Raw genomic sequence first — 20,156 nt, forward strand, 5'->3', positions numbered from 1 at the left:
AAGGACAATAGTATTTCTGTTATTTTAACATTATTGTGTTGCTCTTTATTTTATAATACAAAATGCTACAGACAAACTGTGTTCGTGTCTGTGCTGTACAACTACAAGGTCATGGTTCCTCAGCTTCTCAACCAAAACATTCCACTGTGGATGTTACTGTAGTCAGGCAGCTGTTCAATTGGACCTGAGACACAAAAAAAAAACAGGTCAATAAAACTACAGCCTGGGTTTTATTTGTGTAGCTCTGGCTTCACTGCAGTTACTTAGACTTTTTAAATTCAGCAGCATTACTTGATGACAATTTCTTCAGTTCTGACTGAGAGGTGGAGAGGCCATTTCTACTGTAGTGAAATCTCGACTCCATAAAAAAAAAAAAAAAAAAGAAAAAAACATGCCTCCTCCACTAACTGATCCAACAGGGCCACAAGTACTCAGACACTTCCAGGTTTAACTAACTCACTGTGAACATGAACTCACTTTCATTTTGACCTTACAGTTCATGACCAGTGTACTTGTGTTTGTGGACCTGACAGGCTTCTAGTAATGTGGCTGCATTTGTAAGTCTCTGCTACAGTGTAACTGCACTGAGGAGCTACATCAATAAAACAGATGTTTGGTAAATCAGTTTTCCTTTAAATACATATTTAGAAAAAAAAGAAAAAATCAAAACATACCAACTGCTGCAATGGCAGGAGCCTTGTTATAGATGTATTTGGTGCACACATCCTTAATGGTCTTAGCATCGATGGCCTATGGAAGAGCAATGCTAATGTTAAGGTGCTGCAACCATATTCACCACAATTACGATTAGGTTAACACAGTTATCAGGTGAAGCAAAGACGGAACAGATAACTTCCACAAAGGGGGGAAAAAAAAAAAAAAAAAAAAAAAAGATCACTTATGGGCAAAAAATGTAATGTATCCACAACGCAGTGTGCGAAGGGTCTTAATACATTGTGAAGCCTCTGTTCCCATTTCAATGGATGGGCCATAAACAGTGAGGATTGTTCTAAACCAGGGCAATACTAGTTAGGGACAGAAAGGCAGTTTCATTTGTGATTGAATTAAATGGACTAGTTATTTAAGGTTAAGTGTAGAAGTTTCCAATGCCAGGTTTTAAATGTTTGTGTCAAAATGATTGGCCTCTACAGTAATTCATCACTACACTTCACTGCGAGTAGGACACGCGCAACATGATCAGAAATTAAAATTCAGGCTTTTGTGGTGTATCATTTTGACTGGTGTCCAAACATGCTAAGTTTGATGCCTCAGTTTTTGTTTTTTTTTTAAATTGACTCGAGTTATTTCACAGCCTTGAAATTAGAATTAAGTGGAAGAACAATGTGGTATCTTAGTGGCTGATATTTTACTCAAAACTACCCACTTACATCAATTCTGGCCTCCAGCTCATGCAGAGGTATCCTGCGACCATAGCACAGCATCTGTCTGCCAATGTCCTCACAAATAGGGGTGGATCCTGGAGAAGACGAACAAGTCGATGAAGTATGTGACACTGTGCTTCTCTGATCATCACTGCTGTCACAGTCGTCTTACCATCAAGATGCAGAAGCATATTGGTCTTGAGCAGATTCTTTGCCCGAGCCACCTCACTGTCCGTCGCACTCGTACAGAGAGACATCCTAGCCAGGAACAGCCAGATTTATCATCACACCAGAATCCATCAAACTAGACACAGACATGATCTTCTGTTTTACGTTTAGACCCGACAAACAACACAGCCTCATTTTATAGTCTACATTGTTGATGTGTATCTTCCTGTGTTGTGAATGTACTCACCATTCCATCTGAGTAAAGTGCATCATATCACTGATGGTACCGGGCTCACACACCATGTAAAGCCCCCACAGGCCAGTGTCTGTGTAGCAGGTGTTGAAGGACTGGAAGCTGTGGCACAGATTTCCCTGACAGGCCATCTGAGCCAGTTTACTGGACAGATTCTGCTTCACAAGGGACCAAATCCAACAGGAACAAATGAATACTGAAGCAGGACCTGTGCTTCATTGTTACATACAGACTGCTGTTTGTGTCTATTTAAAAATACACTCTTCACAATAAAACTATCAACAAGGTCTCACATTAAATACTTGCACAAGTTTGAGTAGTAAAGCTGTTTGTTTTTGGAGTAAAGGTAAACTCAAGCTGAGAACAACACTTACCACACCTCCACCAAACGAGCGGTCCCAGTTTCCAATCAGTGTGTTGGCCACCATGAGGGGGATGGTGTCAGGGTGAGACCACCCAACAGCCTCCACTGCAATGGCGATATGAGCCAGGGGCATCTTGTCATCACGCACACGGATCTGAAGCCACAGCAGGACACATTCACTGGTATTATGATTACACTGTCAGCTAAGAAATAATACAGTTGTCAATTTTTCTTTTAATACCTGTCAATTTGCAAAACATTTTACATGATAAAAAGATTTAAAACAATGCATGGTATTGGCCTTAGGTCTACCTTACCTCGCTTCCTGTGAAGGGGCAGGAGGGAAGTGATGGAGCTTCAACTTGAAATCTACCCGGAAGTTTTCCAAAGTGATACTTGGCCAAATCAATGAGCTCATCATGTGAAACCCCTGATGAAACACAGAAGGTCCCAAAGGTCAGAACAACCCTGAAGTGGTATCTCACTTTGGTGTGAGGTTTTGAAGACTCAACAGAAACATTACGTTGCTGTAAGGACTACTATCAAACCAACACGTCAACACATATTAAAGGAGCAATGTGTAAAGTGTGAAAGATGTAGAGACATCTAGTGTTTAGATTGCAGAATGCAACCTTCAGAGCACTCCTCACCCCCATGTCCAGGGATAAGGGAGGGTACAGTGGCCTTCACCTTTATAATGAAGGGCAATTCCCTGTCTAGAGCCAACGTTTGTCTTGTCCCTTCTGGGCTACTGTAGAAACATTGCAATGCAACATGGCTGCCTCCCTGAAACTAGGACTATTCCCTATATAGATTTAAGACTCATTCTAAGATTAAGAAAATGCAACAGTTGGTATTTTTTGACTAATGACAACATATTTATAAACACTATATTCCATTTCTGTTAATAGAATATTCTATATATGACACATTGAACCTTTAACCCAACATGTGATGAGATGAACAGCTCTGACCTCCAGCAGCAGACAGCACTATTCTGGGGCCTTTGTAGTGAGTGGTGATGTACTCAACCAGGTCTCCTCTGTTGATGGTTCTGCATCACAGACAAACACATATACAAAGAAACGTCTACAAAACAAGTTCCTAGCAAAAAAGCAAGATTTCATCACTACAAACCAAAGCAGCTGTGCATTAAAAATGAAAACATGTTCCTACTTGATGTTCTCGGTGGGACCCAGGATGGTCCTGCCCAGAGCTGTGGACTGATACGCTGTAGCATGCAAGTAGTCAAAGACCACTTCCTGAAGGTTGGTCTCCACCTCCTGCATCTCTCTGAGGATGACCCCTCGCTCCCTTTCAATCTCTGCCTCACCCAGCGTACTGTTCTGGATGATGTCAGCCAGGATCTCCACAGCTTGGGGCACAGAACATAGGAAAAAAAACTTCAAATATATCAGTGATGAAGATTTTCTGTAACTAACTTTGTGGTTTCATCAATCACAGTCATACATTTCCTAGAATGTCTTCAGGTGGGATGAGTGTCATCCTAATATATTTTAGAAGACGTTTTATCTCTTGTATATGCAGACATCTCACCTTCATACAAATGATACTGTGTTTTGTGGCTGCTGTTTGGAGCTGTTGATAATGTGTGTGGAAGCTACAAAAGCAAGTGTTTCATGCTGTTCTATTAATCACTAAATTAATCAATATCATGTTCATTTCTACACCTCAAGAATCCCTTAATTTCAGTAAACTCCAACTACTCTGCTGTACCGTACCCCGTGGAAGATCCTTAGAGAAAGCTTTGGCATAATACACAGTTTGCTCCCGGGATGTGTAGGCATTCAGGTGAGCCCCCATGTTCTCAATCTCCAGCTCCAGATCCAGCTGGGACCGTTTCCTGGTGCCCTGATTAACATATACAAATACACACAGGTGAACAAACTCGAAAGATGTTTAGGATTATTAAAAATTGGAAAAAAGTATAATGTACTATGTAAAAATTGTAAAAATATCACTAAACTGTTTCTATATCACCTTAAATGCCATATGCTCCAAGAAATGTGCTGTGCCATTATTCCTCTCATTCTCATAACGACTGCCGGCGTCTATCCAGAGGCCCACCTGGAAGAAGCCAGTAATTAATATTCCCATATTAATATCCACACAATCTCTGCTTCCTTAAACTCCAGAGGTCGACTGATTAATTGGTTGGTAAATTTGCGGCCAAGTTTTTACCATTTGCCCTGTTGCCTTTCTACCAGACAACGTGGAGTCTCTGTAACTTTTGTAAGAGTGAAAACAACGTCACGGTACAAGACAGTAGAGCTTAAACTCTCGTTTTTCAAAGTCCTATTTATTTAATTAGTCAGACATGAAATGTTACTTTTTCAATGAACTGCACAGCCCTAATATGGATCAATTTATACCTCTTATTAGATTAGAGACTGTGACTGGTTGACAGCACAGAAGAAAGAAGGATGGAGTCAGCAGGAAGAACTCTGGGCATAAGGCTCTGTATAAATCTCATATTCTGCTGAGGAGCTGTGCTGTGGATGAAGTTAACTGATAATAAATCATCCTTCCTTTCTGCCTACAACTTCTGTACAGTAGAAATACCAGACTATTTTCATGTAAACAAATGTCTGCGTTCATCACCCCGTGAGAAAACCAGTGCTTCTCTTGTTTCTTTGGTTTGGTGGGAGCTAGTAAACTTTGGACTCACAGTACAGGTGGTCAGCCCAGCATCCTCAGAAGCCACCCGCAGCCCGTTCTCTAGACTCGTCACCTTGGTCTCAGGAACATTCAGGGCCACCTGGAGACCGGCCTGTGTGGACTGACGTCTGCGTGGACTGAGCTGCAGGTGGAGGACACACTGACAGTCATGATGACGCTTCACATTTAGCACCGTCAACACAGGCTGACAGGCCGGACCCACAGCTCGGCTCCGTCATATCCCAAACATACGTGTAAAAACATGTTTCTTACCCTTCTTAAAGAGCTGCTCTTCAGCAAATGTCTCTGAAGAACATATCTTCCAGCAGACGCGACGCACTGTAAAGACAACGCCATATTAGTTCAACCGACACACTGCGCAAGCGCGGTTTCATCAACTCTTTTATACGTCACATCCGCCGGTACTTTTATCAACAGAATAATACCCCGAATACTCATAAAAGCATATAGCAAAGAAGTTACAAAAACGCGTCACTTTTAGAACATTTGCACCGTTTTGATTGTATGAAATATGAATAATTTCTATAATTTATTGGGGTTTAGGTTCGCTCAATATTATTTGAAGAAACGGATCATTTGAAAGCCTTTTCCAGTTTTTTTCTTTTATGATCACATTTATTTTGAAACGGCCCTGTCAGTTGAAGGCGGAAGTGTGGCTTTAGCCTAGCGCGAATTTTCTTCAGAAATGTCTTCAGGTGTGTGTGCTGTCAGCCAGAGCCGCTCACAGTGAGTAAACCAGCTCAGTCAGACTCAAACACCAGGTCATACTGCGCCTTTACACGTTTTCCCTTTGACCCTGAGCTGTTTGATTCTGTGCTAACTTTATTATTAAGTTCCCTGGTATCATTAGTTGCTGATGGTGCAGCGTTAGCGTTAGCTGGTTGCTATCGCTAGTTAGTGGCCTAAACTTCAGCCAGTGCGGTGAAACAGCAGCCGATATATCTGCTGGGGCTTCCAGAAAAGAAATGGCGGATCTGATGGACGGTGAGCTTGAAGACGGGGAGATCTCCGAGTCCAGCTCCGACACCGAGATGGGAACTGCTGCGGTAGCTTCCCAAGCTGGACCCCAGGCTCCTCCACCTTTCAGCTGCCAGCCCCTTCAAAGCAGAGCTGCTGCCCGGCCCCCTGCCACCGCTTACCGGAGCACCAGTAAGACGGTGGAGTCCAGCGATAGCGACCCAGATTCGTCGGACGAGGAGGCGGCTATGTGGCGCCGGAAGCGACAGAAAGTGTCCAACACTCCTCAGCCGCCTGCCTGCACCACCCGGCCAGGGCCCACCGGTCTGCCCGCTCCCTGCGCAGCTGGAGGGCGCAAGGTGAACAACATTTGGGGCTCCGTGGTCCAAGAGCAATGCCAGGATGCCATAGCTGCAGAGCTGGGAATTTTTGGCATGGAGGGTGAAGTCAGCATGTCGAGCAGAAACGTGGAGACTTATAATTTTGTCCTGGCCCGGAAGATAATGGAGAAAGAGAGGGAGATGGAGAGGCAGTTGAAAGATGGAGAAGTGAGCATGCTGGATGCCCAGCTGGAGGAGTACATGACAGGCCAGGAGTCAGAGCAGAGGGCAGAAGGTAATGCAAAGAGGAAGAGGCCGGCTAAAGAGAGACTAGGCCCCAGAGCTGAGATGGACATCAAGGGCCGGTACAAGATCACGGAGGATGATCCTGAGGATAAAGTAGCAGAGGAGATAGCATTCAGGCTGCAGGAGCCTAAGGAAGACCTGATCCAGCGAGTTGTTAAAGTCGTTGGAAAGAAAAAAGCCATAGAACTGTTAGGAGAGACTGCCACGCTAGAAGAAAACGGCGGAATGTACACCATGGATGGCAGCAGGCGACGAACACCAGGTGGGGTTTATCTCCATATGCTGAAGAACACACCCAGCATCACCAAGGCCCAGATTAGAGAGATATTCTTGGAGGAACAGCAGAAAGAAAATCAAAGCAAGAAAGCTGCTCAGAAGAGGAGGCGGCACATGGTGGCCAAGAAGATGAAGCAGGCTATCAGCACACTGAATTTGAAGGAGCACGACGACGTCTCTAGGGAGACTTTTGCCAGTGATACCAATGAAGCTTTGGAATCATTGGAGGAGGGTGAGGAGGAAGCTGCTGTGGGCACTGAGGAGACAGCGGTGGTCTACAACTCTGCAGACCTGGAGGTCTTCTGAGGGCTCCTGTTTTAACTCTATGAGGTCTGACAGTAGAAACTTTGGACTAAAATGAAACACTGAAAGCACTGTATAAGTGATGGGATCAGAATCACCCTGTGTGTCCTTTTTGCAATAAAAGCAGAGCTTATTTTAACAAATAGTGTTCCTTTTGGTTTAGCGTGGATTTAGAGCACATGTAAACACAGTAAGACTCGCCACTAGTTTGTGATACAAATGTGTACCTTTACATCAAATTCCAAATAATAAAGTCAACCTAAGTTTTTGCAGCACATTGGAGTAAAAATTGAAGCATTCTTGTTCATTTTCAAATGTGATCTTATAATTTTCATTATGAGATAAGGTTTTGATTTGTTGAAATTTGTTTTACAGCGTCTGGAATTAAAGTAAAGGTGACTTGGGTTAAAAATTGTTTTAAATAAACAGCAGGAGACTTGTATTCTGCCTTCTTTAATGTTCCTCATGAAAAAAATGTTGCAATGCATAGGTTTATTCAACAGATGGCACATATCTCATAGGGTTGGTAAAGTGTACACTAAAATAAAAAAAAGACTGACTTGGCAATTAAGTAAAAAAATATAAGATAGAAAGAAAAAGAGTACTTCAAAAAATATATTCTTTTAGTCTCATTTCAGTACCATTTTAATACTAATCATATGAACATTATGATTAAGAGAAAAATAGTGCTCAAAAATTGTGGGAGAAAAAAAAAAGCTAATTTAAATAATTAATTATCATGCTGCAGTGCCAAAATTATGTACAGTTCCTCTGTCGGACCAGATACGTAGATGAAGCACACAGTGTCTTTGGCTCTTGTCTTACAAATATAAATGTCAGCTAAACTCAACTACAGAGAAATGATCCAACATTCATCAGGTTGCTGTGAGCAGCTCAGTCTTCACTTCAAGAACAGTGGAGAACAATGGTATTGATGTTTCAGTTGAATCCAGGTTCTCATGATTACACTCACACTGTAGGTATGGAATTTTTGTATTTTGATGCCTATATTCATTTGCAAATGATTAAAAGAGTGGAGAAAATGTAAGAGACCCTAAATTACTTACTCTGATAACTGTACACTAGTTGATAACAGTGATAACTGTTACTCTGGTATCAATAAAAGGTGTTCTGAGTTTGGTGAAATGTGAGTGCTCTCCTCCCAAGATACGGAAATTGGCTTGTGCTGGAGTTTGCCATGATATGTGGACTGAGGAGGTTTTAAAGAAGGGATAGTGAATGGGGCTGTGTAATGTGACTGGATGCAATAGTTATTTGTAATGTAGTGCAGACAAAAAATGGAAAAATGCATTTTTATTATCATTTCTGCTGCTAAAAATATTTTAGGTTTTAAAATAAGGTTTAAAACCAAAAATGAAAAATTAAGGGCACCACAAGAGGGCCCTCTAGCCACATTGAAACCCCAAGGTCACCTATATTGCCTAATGGATGGGCTAGGCCATGGGTAGAGGGCTGCCCCAGAAGTATAACAGAAATCCATGCCATATCTTAATAGTTCCCACTATACCTGGTTGAAAATACAGGACAATTTTGTTTTCCATCTAAATCTTTTCCCCCTTAGACTAATAAATAAACAAGCATACATTTGATCACAGTAGGCCAGTGTTGTTATGCAGGCCTTTCACACATCTTTATCAAGGGATCCCTTAGTCCTAATAATTATTATGACACAGTATAGTAGAAAGGTGACTGGGTCAGCCCAGTGTCAGTATAGAAAATGAACCAATAGGCCTCATCCCCTGCTTTTGGGACAGTGATTGGCATTTTTTAACTAAAAACCATAAATTATATCAGCCCCAAGATTCGACTGCCCCACGGATGGCCCAAACCAAACAAACAGTCCCTGCTGTGTTTTGGTAGTATATTTATCTGATGTAAAGGACTGACAATAAAATTCCATCCAACCATATTATATTGGAATTAAGCTGAAACCTAAACCATGGGAGATCTGCACAGTATTTCTTCTTGTCTCTATCTTTTGCAAAATTGATCCTTGTAGAGGTATGATGGAGGCAGCAGTGTGAACTAAGAACACTGTCTGAGACTTTATTTACCACTGTAAATGTTTGACCTTCACCAACTAGTCCCTTTTCTTGTTTGGTACAGGGCAACTAGTGTACAGTGGGTTTATTCAAATTTGAGGTTTTGTAAACAGGGTTGATGAAGTAGTTTGTGGTCCCTGAAAACTAAAATAATGACCTGAAGGATGCTCCAAAGCTCTGTGGCATTAAGGGAAACTGCAATTACTGGTAAAAATACATCCAGGTAAACCTTTCATATTACAGTTTAATCTTTTGCTAGTATAAAATATGATTAGTGCAGCTTTAATGTTCCATGTATAACAGGCATACAGTTCCCCATCCGACATTTTAAATCTGACTTATTCCTTGAGCTAAAGCAACCTCAGTAACCTGCTAAAACAGCTGCATCAAAGTAAAAGTATACTGTTCCCCCACACAGCTCCAGGGGAGAATGAAAGATTTTAATGGTGGCGGTGGATTTGTCAACTGAAATGCGTTGGATATGATCATTATCTCTGCTCATGGCTGCCACATGAAAGTCCCAGCGTTCTGGCAGAAACATGTTTGATAATGCCACCACTTATGGCTGTTTTCGTATTTGCAGGCGGATATGTCTTTTCTGATAAGCCACCATCATCATCATCATCATCAACATTATTCCATGCAGCAATTAGGCAAGCGGATTAAGGTTTACAAGAGGTGTGGAGATCAGCTTTCTTGAATTGAGTTTTACTGTCACTTCTTGCTGAGTTTATTGCATGTATTACCGCTGAAGAAGACCAGAGTTTACAGTTCGAATGATGGCAAACAGAAAGGTATTGTTTGCTTAATGGTAAGGCAGTCAAAGATGATCAAAGAAATGTTTGAGTTGCAGTAGGGGACAGATGTTCTGTCTTGTCTTATTTATGTGGAATTGTTACGCTCAGTTTCTGGTCTCAGGGCCTCTGTATCTGTCACCTGGCAACAAACTTGTTGCCTGGATACAACACGTTGTTTCTTATTTGAATTAAATCACACAAGACCAGGGTTGAAGGACTTGAATCTCTGGACAGAGATGGGGTTGAATGCGTCACAGCATTCAGAGGGGCTGACAAGAAATATCACTCCAGCAAACATGGAGTGTTTATGTGGTGTTTTAAAATTAGTATTATTTGGACGGACTCTCTGAGCATCTGCTCTTTGAGGTCCATACATTATTATTTCACTGTGACATGGATGGTCAGCTCACAAAAGAACTTATTTTGTTCCACTAATGATTACACAAGCAGAAGTAAAATGCAGTCTAAGTTTATTAGTACACCCCCGCTGACCTTTCACACCTAATCCCAGGGATGCTGTCAGAGATCCAATTAGACAATGGATCCATGACTGGCCTGATAAGGGATGCAATATTACGTGTGTCACATGTGTCCTCTGTGCTACTGCCAGCGGCCACAAGTACAGCAATGAAGGTGAGTGAGATAACATCATCAGAGGACTAGTGAGAACAGTGACTCATCACTTTAACCAACACAAAGGTGACCCAGCTGGGAGGACAGGAGAGACAATGGATCATTCATGAAAGTGTGTTGGCTCTCGGGATGATGTCACTTTAGTCCAAAGACTAGCCTGCGTTCCTTTATTGTTATTGTTCAAAAATGTAGTGTGGACTTAGAATAAAAGAACTTAGGCCACTGTTCATCTCTGCTTGACCCAGACCAAAGTGGGTTAAGTTACATTGAATATGCAGTGAATATAAACACTCATTTTTGACTAGGAGGATAACATGGAGTCAAAAACATTTTGATTTATTTACAAGTCAAAAATGAGTAGGAGGTAGGAGTACATGCTAAATGTACATGGTTCTCTTTAAAGGCCTTACCCATCTGAACCAAACTAGCTGTCACAAAGTGCTGCTGAAGACTTGAAATAGATACTGGACACAAGCGCAGGAGACAGATGTGAGACTGGAACAAAGACCTGGGTGAGGACAGAATTGAAGACATGAACACAGGTGACAGTGACCAACACGATCAGTAGCAGGGTGAAGCTAAAAACTAAAACAAGGGCTAGACACGAGCTGTGATAAAGTAAAGGTCTCTAAGCATCAAATGATGTAAACCAGGCCTGACACTCGTACAGTACCACCACATCACTTTTAAGCTGATGGCCTAGCCTAACGCAAAGTATCAACTACTTGCAACACTGAAAAATAGGCAAACCAAAAAGCAGAGCTTATCATCTTCCATCACTTAAATTATAGGAAGTTCCTTACTCATTGCACTGGAAAAAGCTTTTCATTAGTAGGCCAGAAATCTGTAATGTGAGAATGTGAATCTGTAATGTCAGCAAACTGCACACTCATGTTTACAATCCTCACCAGTCTGTGATACTTTATACCAGGGGTGGTCAATTCCAGTCCCCGAGGGCCACTGCCCTGTGTCTTTCTGACTATTCCTGCCCGACCCACTGCTGATTACCTGGATCGGTCTGTTCAGTAAGTCAGAAGGTACCATCTCAGATGAGGGTGCAGTGGGGGAAGACAAAGTGAACTGGTATTTCTTTATACCAATGGAAGCCAAAGAGTACAGCAATGTCCTTACTGTTTTAACACAGTCCTCCTATTCTTCTGAATTATTGGGAATATTTCAGTCTGGACCAAGGACCAGACTAACAACAGTGGCCTGCCACCAACAGAACAGCACCACCAATGTGACTATGAACTGAAATCAAAATCTTCTTAAAGAAATGCCTTATGCCATTGTGCACATTTGTGGTCCATGTATCCAAGACAATCAAATTGGCGTTTTCAAAGTATTACTATTTTGCATCGTAGCAATGATGCAGCCCAAATGAAGTGACAATCTACTCAAACAAAGCATGAAATTGATAATAGGCTGACAAGAAATCCTCCGTCACTTCAAATAATGAGGCATCCTTTCAAACCAGGCATGAAATTGATCATGGTGGCCAGAGGAAGAGGAAATTAAAAATGTAAAACTGATGACTTCCTTTTTGACAATAACAGTGTTTATTACATGAGCTGACACAAAAGATCCTAAAAAAGTAATGTGTATAATTAATTGATACAGAAAGAAAGCTCACACATACTTACTTGACCTGCTGTAAATTCAAAACATCGATTAGTGCATTTTGAAGTATCCTGCCCAACCACTGGTGATAGTCATTTTTTGGGTATAATATGTCATTCTGCCAGACTGGCCATCAGAGAGATGACAAATCAAGTGTTTGTTGCGTTGTTTGGACAAACATTTATGATAAATGAGTGAGTCCCTTTTCTTCTAATGGAAATGAGAAACAGCTTGTGTTGCTGGTTGCTTAGGTACAGCTAAAACCAGCTTTCATCTCCCTCTTTTCCTTAGAGCTGTCCTCCTGCAGCTTGTTTCTACTATGCCGAAGTAATCTGCCTGTTACAGTGCTAATCTTAGTTACAAGCTTTACATGACCACAAGCCTGTTCCTCAGTGCTTCTGCTTTCCTTTCATAAAGTGCTTGATAAGTGGCATCTTCTTAAGCTTCCCTGTTTCACTGGTGTTCCTGTGGCTTGATGTGGGTGGTGTTTTGGTGTTTTTTAGTTGCAGTTAAGCAGCCACCTATGCCGGCACTGTTTATGACTATTTCCTTCCAAAGCTTTGACCATGCGTGACGTCACTCCAATCAAACACTTGGCCTGGTTTTTCAGACACAGTGGGTGAATACGTCTGTTGTGATGTGAGACGACATTTCATAGACATCTCTTTAAAGATGACAACCTAAATGTGAGTGGGTGGTTATTAGCAGGTGTAGCTCAGTTGAAAAGACAGGGGTGTTTTCAAGGTTATTCCTCATCAAGGACAATCATTTTTGCTACATATCAAATTTCTGAAAGATCGGAGATTTTTAAAAAGCTTCCATAAGAACGTTTATTTTTTACCCAGCTGTCTTTAAATGATGGTAAAAAGACTGATTTGGGGTTTAAAGGACTGTAAATGTGAAAACATGAAGGGTGGAAATTAATAAATTGTGTGTAAATCTTAGAATTAAATATTCTGGTGTCAACACCGTCTGTAGTGGTGTTAGATGGGATTATTCTGAATGGTGTTTCTAATATTTTGTCCATCCTTAATTACATACACATGGATAAAATTATTCTAGAAACTATATAAACACCTCTGGTTTCCAATCACACTCTGTAAGCACGTTGTTTGTATCTATTTCTATCTTCTTATAACATGTTTGGAGACGGTGGGGAGTGTGTGTGAATGGGTCTGAATGTGTAGGTGAGCTCACAGTTATCTGAAGGACCCTCACTATGATCTGAGGTGTGACACACATACACCCACTTCCCTGTGACGGACGAGGTGCAGGGACAAGACATGTCAGTGAATGAGAAAGCCTTGTCAAGTACACAGAGTGACAACTGCCCCCAGAACACCATTAACAGCACAGTTCACAGCTGAATGAGGGATCATTTGCATATAAATAGTCTCCCTATATGAATCAATGATAGATGAGCACACCAATATAGACTCCAGCACAACTTCCCACATTTTCTCAGCATTAGGGACGGAGTCCTGGGGGAGTGGCACGACAAAAAAGACCCAAGAAAATGGCAGATTGATACAAATGTTTCTTTGAGGTAGAAATGATTTCAGTGGTTGAGGGAAAGCTCTATATGTGGTGCCAAAGAGCTGCAGCTTTCTAGGTAGATTACATCAGAAAACATTTATTTATTTAATTATAATTTTTTAAGAATTCCAGCAGGGTTTTTTCTTGGGTAATTGCCTGAAAAATCACTTCTAAATTAAACTTTTTAAGGTAAATACAATGTTATGGCCTTTGGCAACTTGTGGTTAGCTAAATCCCTGGATTAGTTTAAAACAGAGCGCCTTTGTCTTTTGTCTTTCTTGTCAGTTCTAATCGCATTCTAACAGTATCCAGATGTGCTTAAGTGAAGATCTTAAAATCACATCATCGTGTTTTTCTCAGGGACCCCTTTCCCTTCTCTTGACATCTCTCTTTACAGGTTGATCTCTGCTAAATGTTTTGGCTCAGACCTAAGTGGTTGTGTCTTCAAACTGGATGACAGTCTCATTAATCTGCCGGTTTACTTCGCCACCCCTGTCATTCCTCTCTGGCCCTCAGATAATAGGCTTCTATTATGTTGACCAGTGTGTAATCGCCTAGACTCACAGACCACTAGGATTGCTTTGGTCCCATCATGGCCCTGCTCCGGTCACAGCACATCTCACATTTGTCTCCCACATCAGTGACAATACAGGTTGGTGATAATGCACTAAGTCCTTGGCTAAAATTTGTGCTGCCTACAAAATGATGGCTTCAGTTTGGGTCAGCTCTGTCTTTTTTTATGTTTTGTTCCCCAAATGCCCAAATTAAACGAAGGACCAGTCCAACATTTGGAAATATACAGACCAATGATAGGACGGATGATTGATTTTATCTCAGTGTGTTTTGTTACTTTGCCCACTTCTAGATATCTGAATCAAGACCTACACCATCAGTTTTTTTCAGCATTTCAAATAGGTCTGGTTTTGCACTCACTGACCGTGGTTTCCTGGCTGGAAAACAGCTAAGCTAATCCGAGCTCTGCAGGAATCAAACTACTATCTTCTAGTGCCAGAGCCAGAGATATTTTGAGAGAAAAGCTGAGACAAAATGGATACACAGGACAACAACCAATCCAGTAAATGACCTACAGAAATCCCAATCAACTCTTACATCAACATTTTTCTTTCACAGGCTTGACACAGCTTACTCAGCTCCTTCAGCAACAGAAAATCAGGTTGGTGGTCTTTGTTTTCTTCCTTCTGGAGGCAGCATTTTAGAAAGTTAAGCTGAAATAAAAATTGAAATGACACCTGCTGCATGTATTGCTGGGTAAATGTGATCTCCACAGGGATCATGATGTTTATCAGACCTACATTTCCTTTGTGTAGTATCGCAATCACTAAAAAGACAGGTACTACATCAGGGCTTTCACTGTGACTCACATTTTCCCTCCAGGTTGTCATCTCTAATGACTAAGTGTGAATGTCAAATGAAAAGTATCCTCTCATTAAATTACATGTACCTTTCAAGCATCAGGCCAAGTGGTGCGTCCTGACTCTCTCTGGAGAGAGTTAAAGAACAAATGCTGAGCGGGGGAAAGATAATGGGAGGGAAACTGAGTCCAGCTTGGAGACTGTATCGCTCAGTAGTTTACTGGAGCACTGAGGGACATCAGAGACACAACCTGATGACTGTGTTTCAGATCAAACATGTGGATTCCATTACACTAATTGAGTATACATCTTGAGCTTGCGTGTCACGGTCCAATGACAATGAATCAGAAGGCATTATCTTTCTTTTTAGTCCCTTGATGAAGTCAGCCTATAAATTAGACTGAGCATGGTTTTGTGTTTATAAATACAGTGCTTTCACACTGTGTAGTTACAATAAGTCAAAGTTTTAAAGCAGGGGTCTCCAGTTCCAGTCCTTGAGGTCCACTGTCCTGTTTTCCAACTATCCCTGCCCTTACCCACTGCTGATTAGCTGGATTAGGTGTATTCAGCCAATCAGAAGCTGCAAGGGAAGGGATAGTGGAGATCCCTGTTCTGAAGGGGTCCAGTGGACTCCATTCAAAGTAACTGCTCCTTATTAATCCTTCGTACAGTACATCCACACGTTCAACACGATTAAGGAATAATTTTTCATATGAATTGCTCCTAATCTGTGCGACTCCGCTGTTTAACATTAATTGGTTCATTAAGTCGCTGCCAGCAGGCTGACACCAGTGTGCAGTTAATAAGCTCCATCTCTGTGATGTGGACAAATCCTCACAGCTTCAGTGGAGCTGTGGTGCGGCCGTCATGGAGCGTCTGTTGCAAGACAGATGAGGAATTCAGGTGAGAACGCCTTGAAACTTTCAAGAATAGCCATCTTCAATTACTCTCACGCAGAATCAGTGAAGCTGTGCAGAAGGAGAAATATCATTCTCTTCCTGAAATGAATCAGTGGTGTGTTCTAAAAATAGCCAGTAACATAACCACATCAATCTACAAGAAAACTTAGATTAGCTGCTTTATTAGTCACTGGGTCTTCACTACAGTCACACAAATGCTGATTGCTTTTGCTTCCACCCCCCTTGAAAACTACTAAAAGCCCATAACAATGAATAGCACACCTCATTATTTCACAGGGTCGAACAACACAAGAGGTTGAGAGAGAGTAATGCTTCATCCTTGTTAAACTGGCCCTCTCTCTCCATACAAAGAATAAAATATTTTCAACCTCATTTCCAATCAAGCCAGATTGGGAGTATATTTTTAAAAATACATTATAAAGATTACTTTAAATATTTTATTTTTTTCATTTTGACTGCAGAAACCCCACTAACAGTTTCAATAACCACTGGATTATTGTTTTAAAGAGGCACTCCACTCTACTTGTCAAGAGGAGTAGTGCTCCTAAAATGTTTTCTGTGGCTTTAGAGGAGCCTTTCCAAGTCTGAGACAGAATCACCACGGTTAACTTGGAGTGTGCTTGATTTGACTGTAATTGCAGCAGAGGCAGTTCTATGTTTCAGGGCATGAAATTTGACAGATGTGGGCATTTTGAAGGAAGGGCTGGCCAAATGAAAGATACTGCTGTACTGTGAGAGGATCCAGCATTTTGTCCACTGCTGCTTTGTTTCTAATGAGTCCACACAACTTTATAAAAACACAATTCTAAGGTCCTGGAGTGCACAAAATGTATTTATTATTTTAGCACAGTGCACTCCAGCAGAACATGATCAGAAATGATGCAAGAATACTGTTGTATAAAATTCTTCTTCATGTCTACTTTAGCATGAAGCAGTATCATGTTTTGGTTAGACTAAATAAATCTCAATTTCAAATCAAACGTGCCTCTTGAGTCCCACTTGGGTGCATTTAAAATCTCTGTGGTATGTTTCCTCATCACGCTATGCATATTTTCAGCATTCCACATACATAACACCCATGTTTTGTGTCAACATATTCATAATGCATAAATTACCATCAAACATGCTTTCTGAGGCACGCAGGGAATGTGGAAGGGAAACTGTACATGACTTCTCTACACATCAAATAATATTTGAAGTGCACCACTTCCACTACCACCACATCCACTTTTTACCTTTATGGACCGATTTCCCTCCTTGCATCTTGACAGCGGGTGAGGTTAAGACAGAAAAGCTCTACTCATTGAAGAAGACACACATGAAAGTGTACAAGTCACACCTGTAATTACTTCCCCCACATAACAACCAGGGATCCAGAACTGAGGCAACAACACATCAGACATGGTTATGGATGCGGAGGGTGTGTCTACACCCACTGAATGACACCGAGTAAGAAGAACCATCTGCAGATGACTTGCCTGCATGGTGTCAAACTGCAGCTCTGCGATTGGACACGCCTCCTTAAACCTGCTTCAGTAATGCAGCCCTCTTAGTCTGGAGGAGCAGAGTGGAAAATCCAAAGTGACTGGAATTATGTAAAGTAACACACTACTGGCTTTTTATAGAAAGAGGCCGCCTCCTGTCGGCATGGCAACCGGCCGCCATAATTGGCCCCCAGTCTTAGTGGTGTGAACCAAGGCGTTCCTCCTCCTTTTCACTGTCTTGTGTGTGTGGTTCTGGATAATCGAGCTGATGAAAGAATATGACTCAGGCTACACAACAGGCTAATGAACACACGCACACATTTTACTTTCACTTACTAATTGTTAATAAACTTAAAGCCTGTTACTTGTCCACACTATCAACAGCTCTGACACTTGCTGTTTTGATGCAGCTTTAACATTTGGCCTACTTGTCTGATAGCATCAGCTGCAGACTGCCTGGGTAGTCTTTTCAACCAGTGACATGATTTTATTGTTTTTAAACACCACACAACCTCAAAGTGTCACAAGACCTTTGTATGGGACATAGATTTAGGCTGTTTTAACCAGCATCAGCATCAGTAACTTTTGTGTGTGTTAAATATGGGCCATGTGGAAATCCTCATGTTGAAGCATGTCGACTACATACAACTTGCATTTTAAGACTGCAACTGAATCAGCGTTGCCATGACGATAAGTACTTCTTTATCCACCTGAGACAGCTGTCGTAAATTGGCAGAATCTGAGTAGCAAGAGCAGATGTGACGTTTCTCTGTTCTCGTCACTTGTCTTCTGAACACAGCTGTCAGGCCATATTGTCACCAGACACAGGTTATAAGAAGGAGTAGTTATGAATACAGAATGAACGCAGCCTAATTCACACTTGCTCTCCTTTCCACTGTGCATGTCTGAGCCTAACCTTTATTTAAACAAAGACAAAAAAAATGGTTTTATACACATACACAGGCGTAAACATACAGGATCTTGAAATGTAGCCACAAATGATGCCATCAAAACCCTAATCTCCTCTGTCTACAGCACCACACACATTCATTACTGCTGTAAGACCACTTGATAACTTGCTGTCTGACACACTGCATAGGCCATTTGCACTGGCAACATAATATTCTCGCCTAATGTTACTCTGTTAAAACAACACTGAGTCCTGTATTTGTATTAAGAAGAGGTAAGGAATACTCGCTAAAATAAAAGAAAATATAGTATTTGAGTTAAATATGATTTACATTACTAGTCAGCTAGTCTTTGGCATATTTAATGTCACTTCCTATACGGTGTGAAATATGGATCACTTGTAATTTGGTTGTGATATTTTTAAGACTTTCTCGGTCAAAATGAGGACATGATGTTGATGTGGCAGTTGATGCTTGTTGAACAGAGCTCTGTGATAGCAGGAGTTATTTGGAGGTTAGCAGACAGGGTCGCAGATGATCTGCAACACATCAAAGGCAGAAATGAGCTGTGCTGACAAGCTGTTAGTTCTCTTTCAGAATGATGCTGATGTGAAGGCAATCTTTGATTTATATCAACACCACTCCTAATCTGTAGATTCATGCTGAAGAAGAAACTATGGCTACTACTACCTTACTGAAATCTGAGGTCAAAAACTGAAATAGATTTTTTTTAGCTGTCCAAAATGCAATGAATAAAACACGACCCAGAAAAAGTCCAGCTTTATAAATGTCATGACAATTAGATGTACTGTATACATATTGTCTTTTGTGCACACGTATCCTGCTAAAAAAACAAAATATTATACTGTACAAATGAAAATAACTACTTTACTGGATCTTATTTCAATTTCAATTCAATTTATTTGTATATACGATTATTAAGCACTATACAAAAACTCAACAAATCCCTTATGAGCAAGCACTTGGTGACAGTGGAGAGGAAAAACTCCCTTTAACGGAAGAAGAAACCTCCAGCAGAACCAGGCTCAGTCTGGGCGGCCATCTGCCTCGACCGGTTGGGGTGAGTGGATAGAGGAGAGAGAAAAGAACAGCAACAATAAACAACAAATAGACACTGCAGGTTGGTGGGACCAGTAACTGCACATCAGCGATATACAGCTCCAGGACCAGGGACACCTGCAGAAGGTACAGATAGGGAACAGAGAGAGAGAGAGAGAGAGAGCACAAACTAGGGGAGAGAGAGAGAGCACAAGGTTAGTGACATTCAATGGTGGAATATACATGTGAGGGGGGAGGAGAGAGGAGAGGAGAGGAGAGGAGAGGAGAGGAGAGGAGAGGAGAGGAGAGGAGAGGAGAGAAAAGAAGAACTTGGTGCATGATGGGAAGTCAATCTAGGCCTATAGCAGCTAAAACTAATGGATGGTTCAGGGTCAATTTTGGCAATATTGCGCAGGTGAAAGAATGCAGTTCTAGACATGTGTTTTATGTGTGAGTTAAAGGACATGTCCTGGTCAAAAATAACTCCAAGGTTTTTCACAGTAGTGCTAGAGGCCAGGGCTATGCCATCTAGAGTAGATATGTTGTTAGAAAAGCTGAAGAGGGAAGCAGGTATAAGGTGAAGAGAACTGGTCCTAGCACAGAACCTTGTTAAAAGCCTGTGGTACGTAGCCTAATATTAGAGATAAATTTACCAAGTCTAATAAAGATGAATCAATTATTGGCAGTCTAGTCGGGATGGGGTTTAAGAGACACATTGATGATTTCGATGAACC

At 41.4% G+C, this 20,156-nt stretch overlaps 2 protein-coding genes across 3 annotated transcripts; one reads left to right on the plus strand and one right to left on the minus strand.

The window, feature by feature from the left end:
- Positions 1 to 3: 3 nt before the first annotated feature.
- pmpcb (peptidase, mitochondrial processing subunit beta) lies at positions 4 to 5,248 on the minus strand. Of its 2 annotated transcripts, none has more exons than XM_026327260.1 (13): positions 5,120 to 5,248; positions 4,857 to 4,988; positions 4,169 to 4,255; positions 3,910 to 4,039; positions 3,344 to 3,542; positions 3,142 to 3,221; positions 2,485 to 2,597; positions 2,178 to 2,321; positions 1,798 to 1,958; positions 1,555 to 1,640; positions 1,389 to 1,477; positions 675 to 750; positions 4 to 184 (listed from the first exon to the last, which is right to left on the minus strand). In XM_026327260.1, exons 1-13 carry the CDS (start codon positions 5,201 to 5,203, stop codon positions 120 to 122), a joined length of 1,446 nt encoding a protein of 481 aa, XP_026183045.1. In that variant the 5' UTR covers positions 5,204 to 5,248; the 3' UTR covers positions 4 to 119. The 2 variants fall into 2 exon arrangements, with proteins under 2 accessions (XP_026183045.1, XP_026183044.1); XM_026327259.1 differs by having other exon boundaries at positions 1,798 to 1,961.
- Positions 5,249 to 5,524: 276 nt separating this feature from the next.
- phax (phosphorylated adaptor for RNA export) lies at positions 5,525 to 7,471 on the plus strand. Its single transcript, XM_026327480.2, has one exon. It carries the CDS (start codon positions 5,833 to 5,835, stop codon positions 7,030 to 7,032), a length of 1,200 nt encoding a protein of 399 aa, XP_026183265.1. The 5' UTR covers positions 5,525 to 5,832; the 3' UTR covers positions 7,033 to 7,471.
- The last annotated feature ends 12,685 nt before the right edge of the window (positions 7,472 to 20,156 follow it).

Source organism: Mastacembelus armatus, chromosome 23 (genome assembly GCF_900324485.2).
Source record: "Mastacembelus armatus chromosome 23, fMasArm1.2, whole genome shotgun sequence".
Lineage (NCBI taxonomy): Eukaryota > Metazoa > Chordata > Actinopteri > Synbranchiformes > Mastacembelidae > Mastacembelus > Mastacembelus armatus.

Bases quoted from the DNA above. Each gene is read 5' to 3' on its own strand.
- pmpcb (XM_026327259.1), bottom strand. From the start codon at position 5,203: ATGGCGTTGTCTTTACAGTGCGTCGCGTCTGCTGGAAGATATGTTCTT. The intron at 2,322-2,484 runs GTAAGGTAGACC...CTGTGGCTTCAG, and splicing joins GCCCCTTCACAGGAAGCGAG to ATCCGTGTGCGTGATGACAA. The intron at 751-1,388 runs GTAAGTGGGTAG...GCTCTTCCATAG, and splicing joins AGCTGGAGGCCAGAATTGAT to GCCATCGATGCTAAGACCAT.
- phax (XM_026327480.2), top strand. From the start codon at position 5,833: ATGGCGGATCTGATGGACGGTGAGCTTGAAGACGGGGAGATCTCCGAG.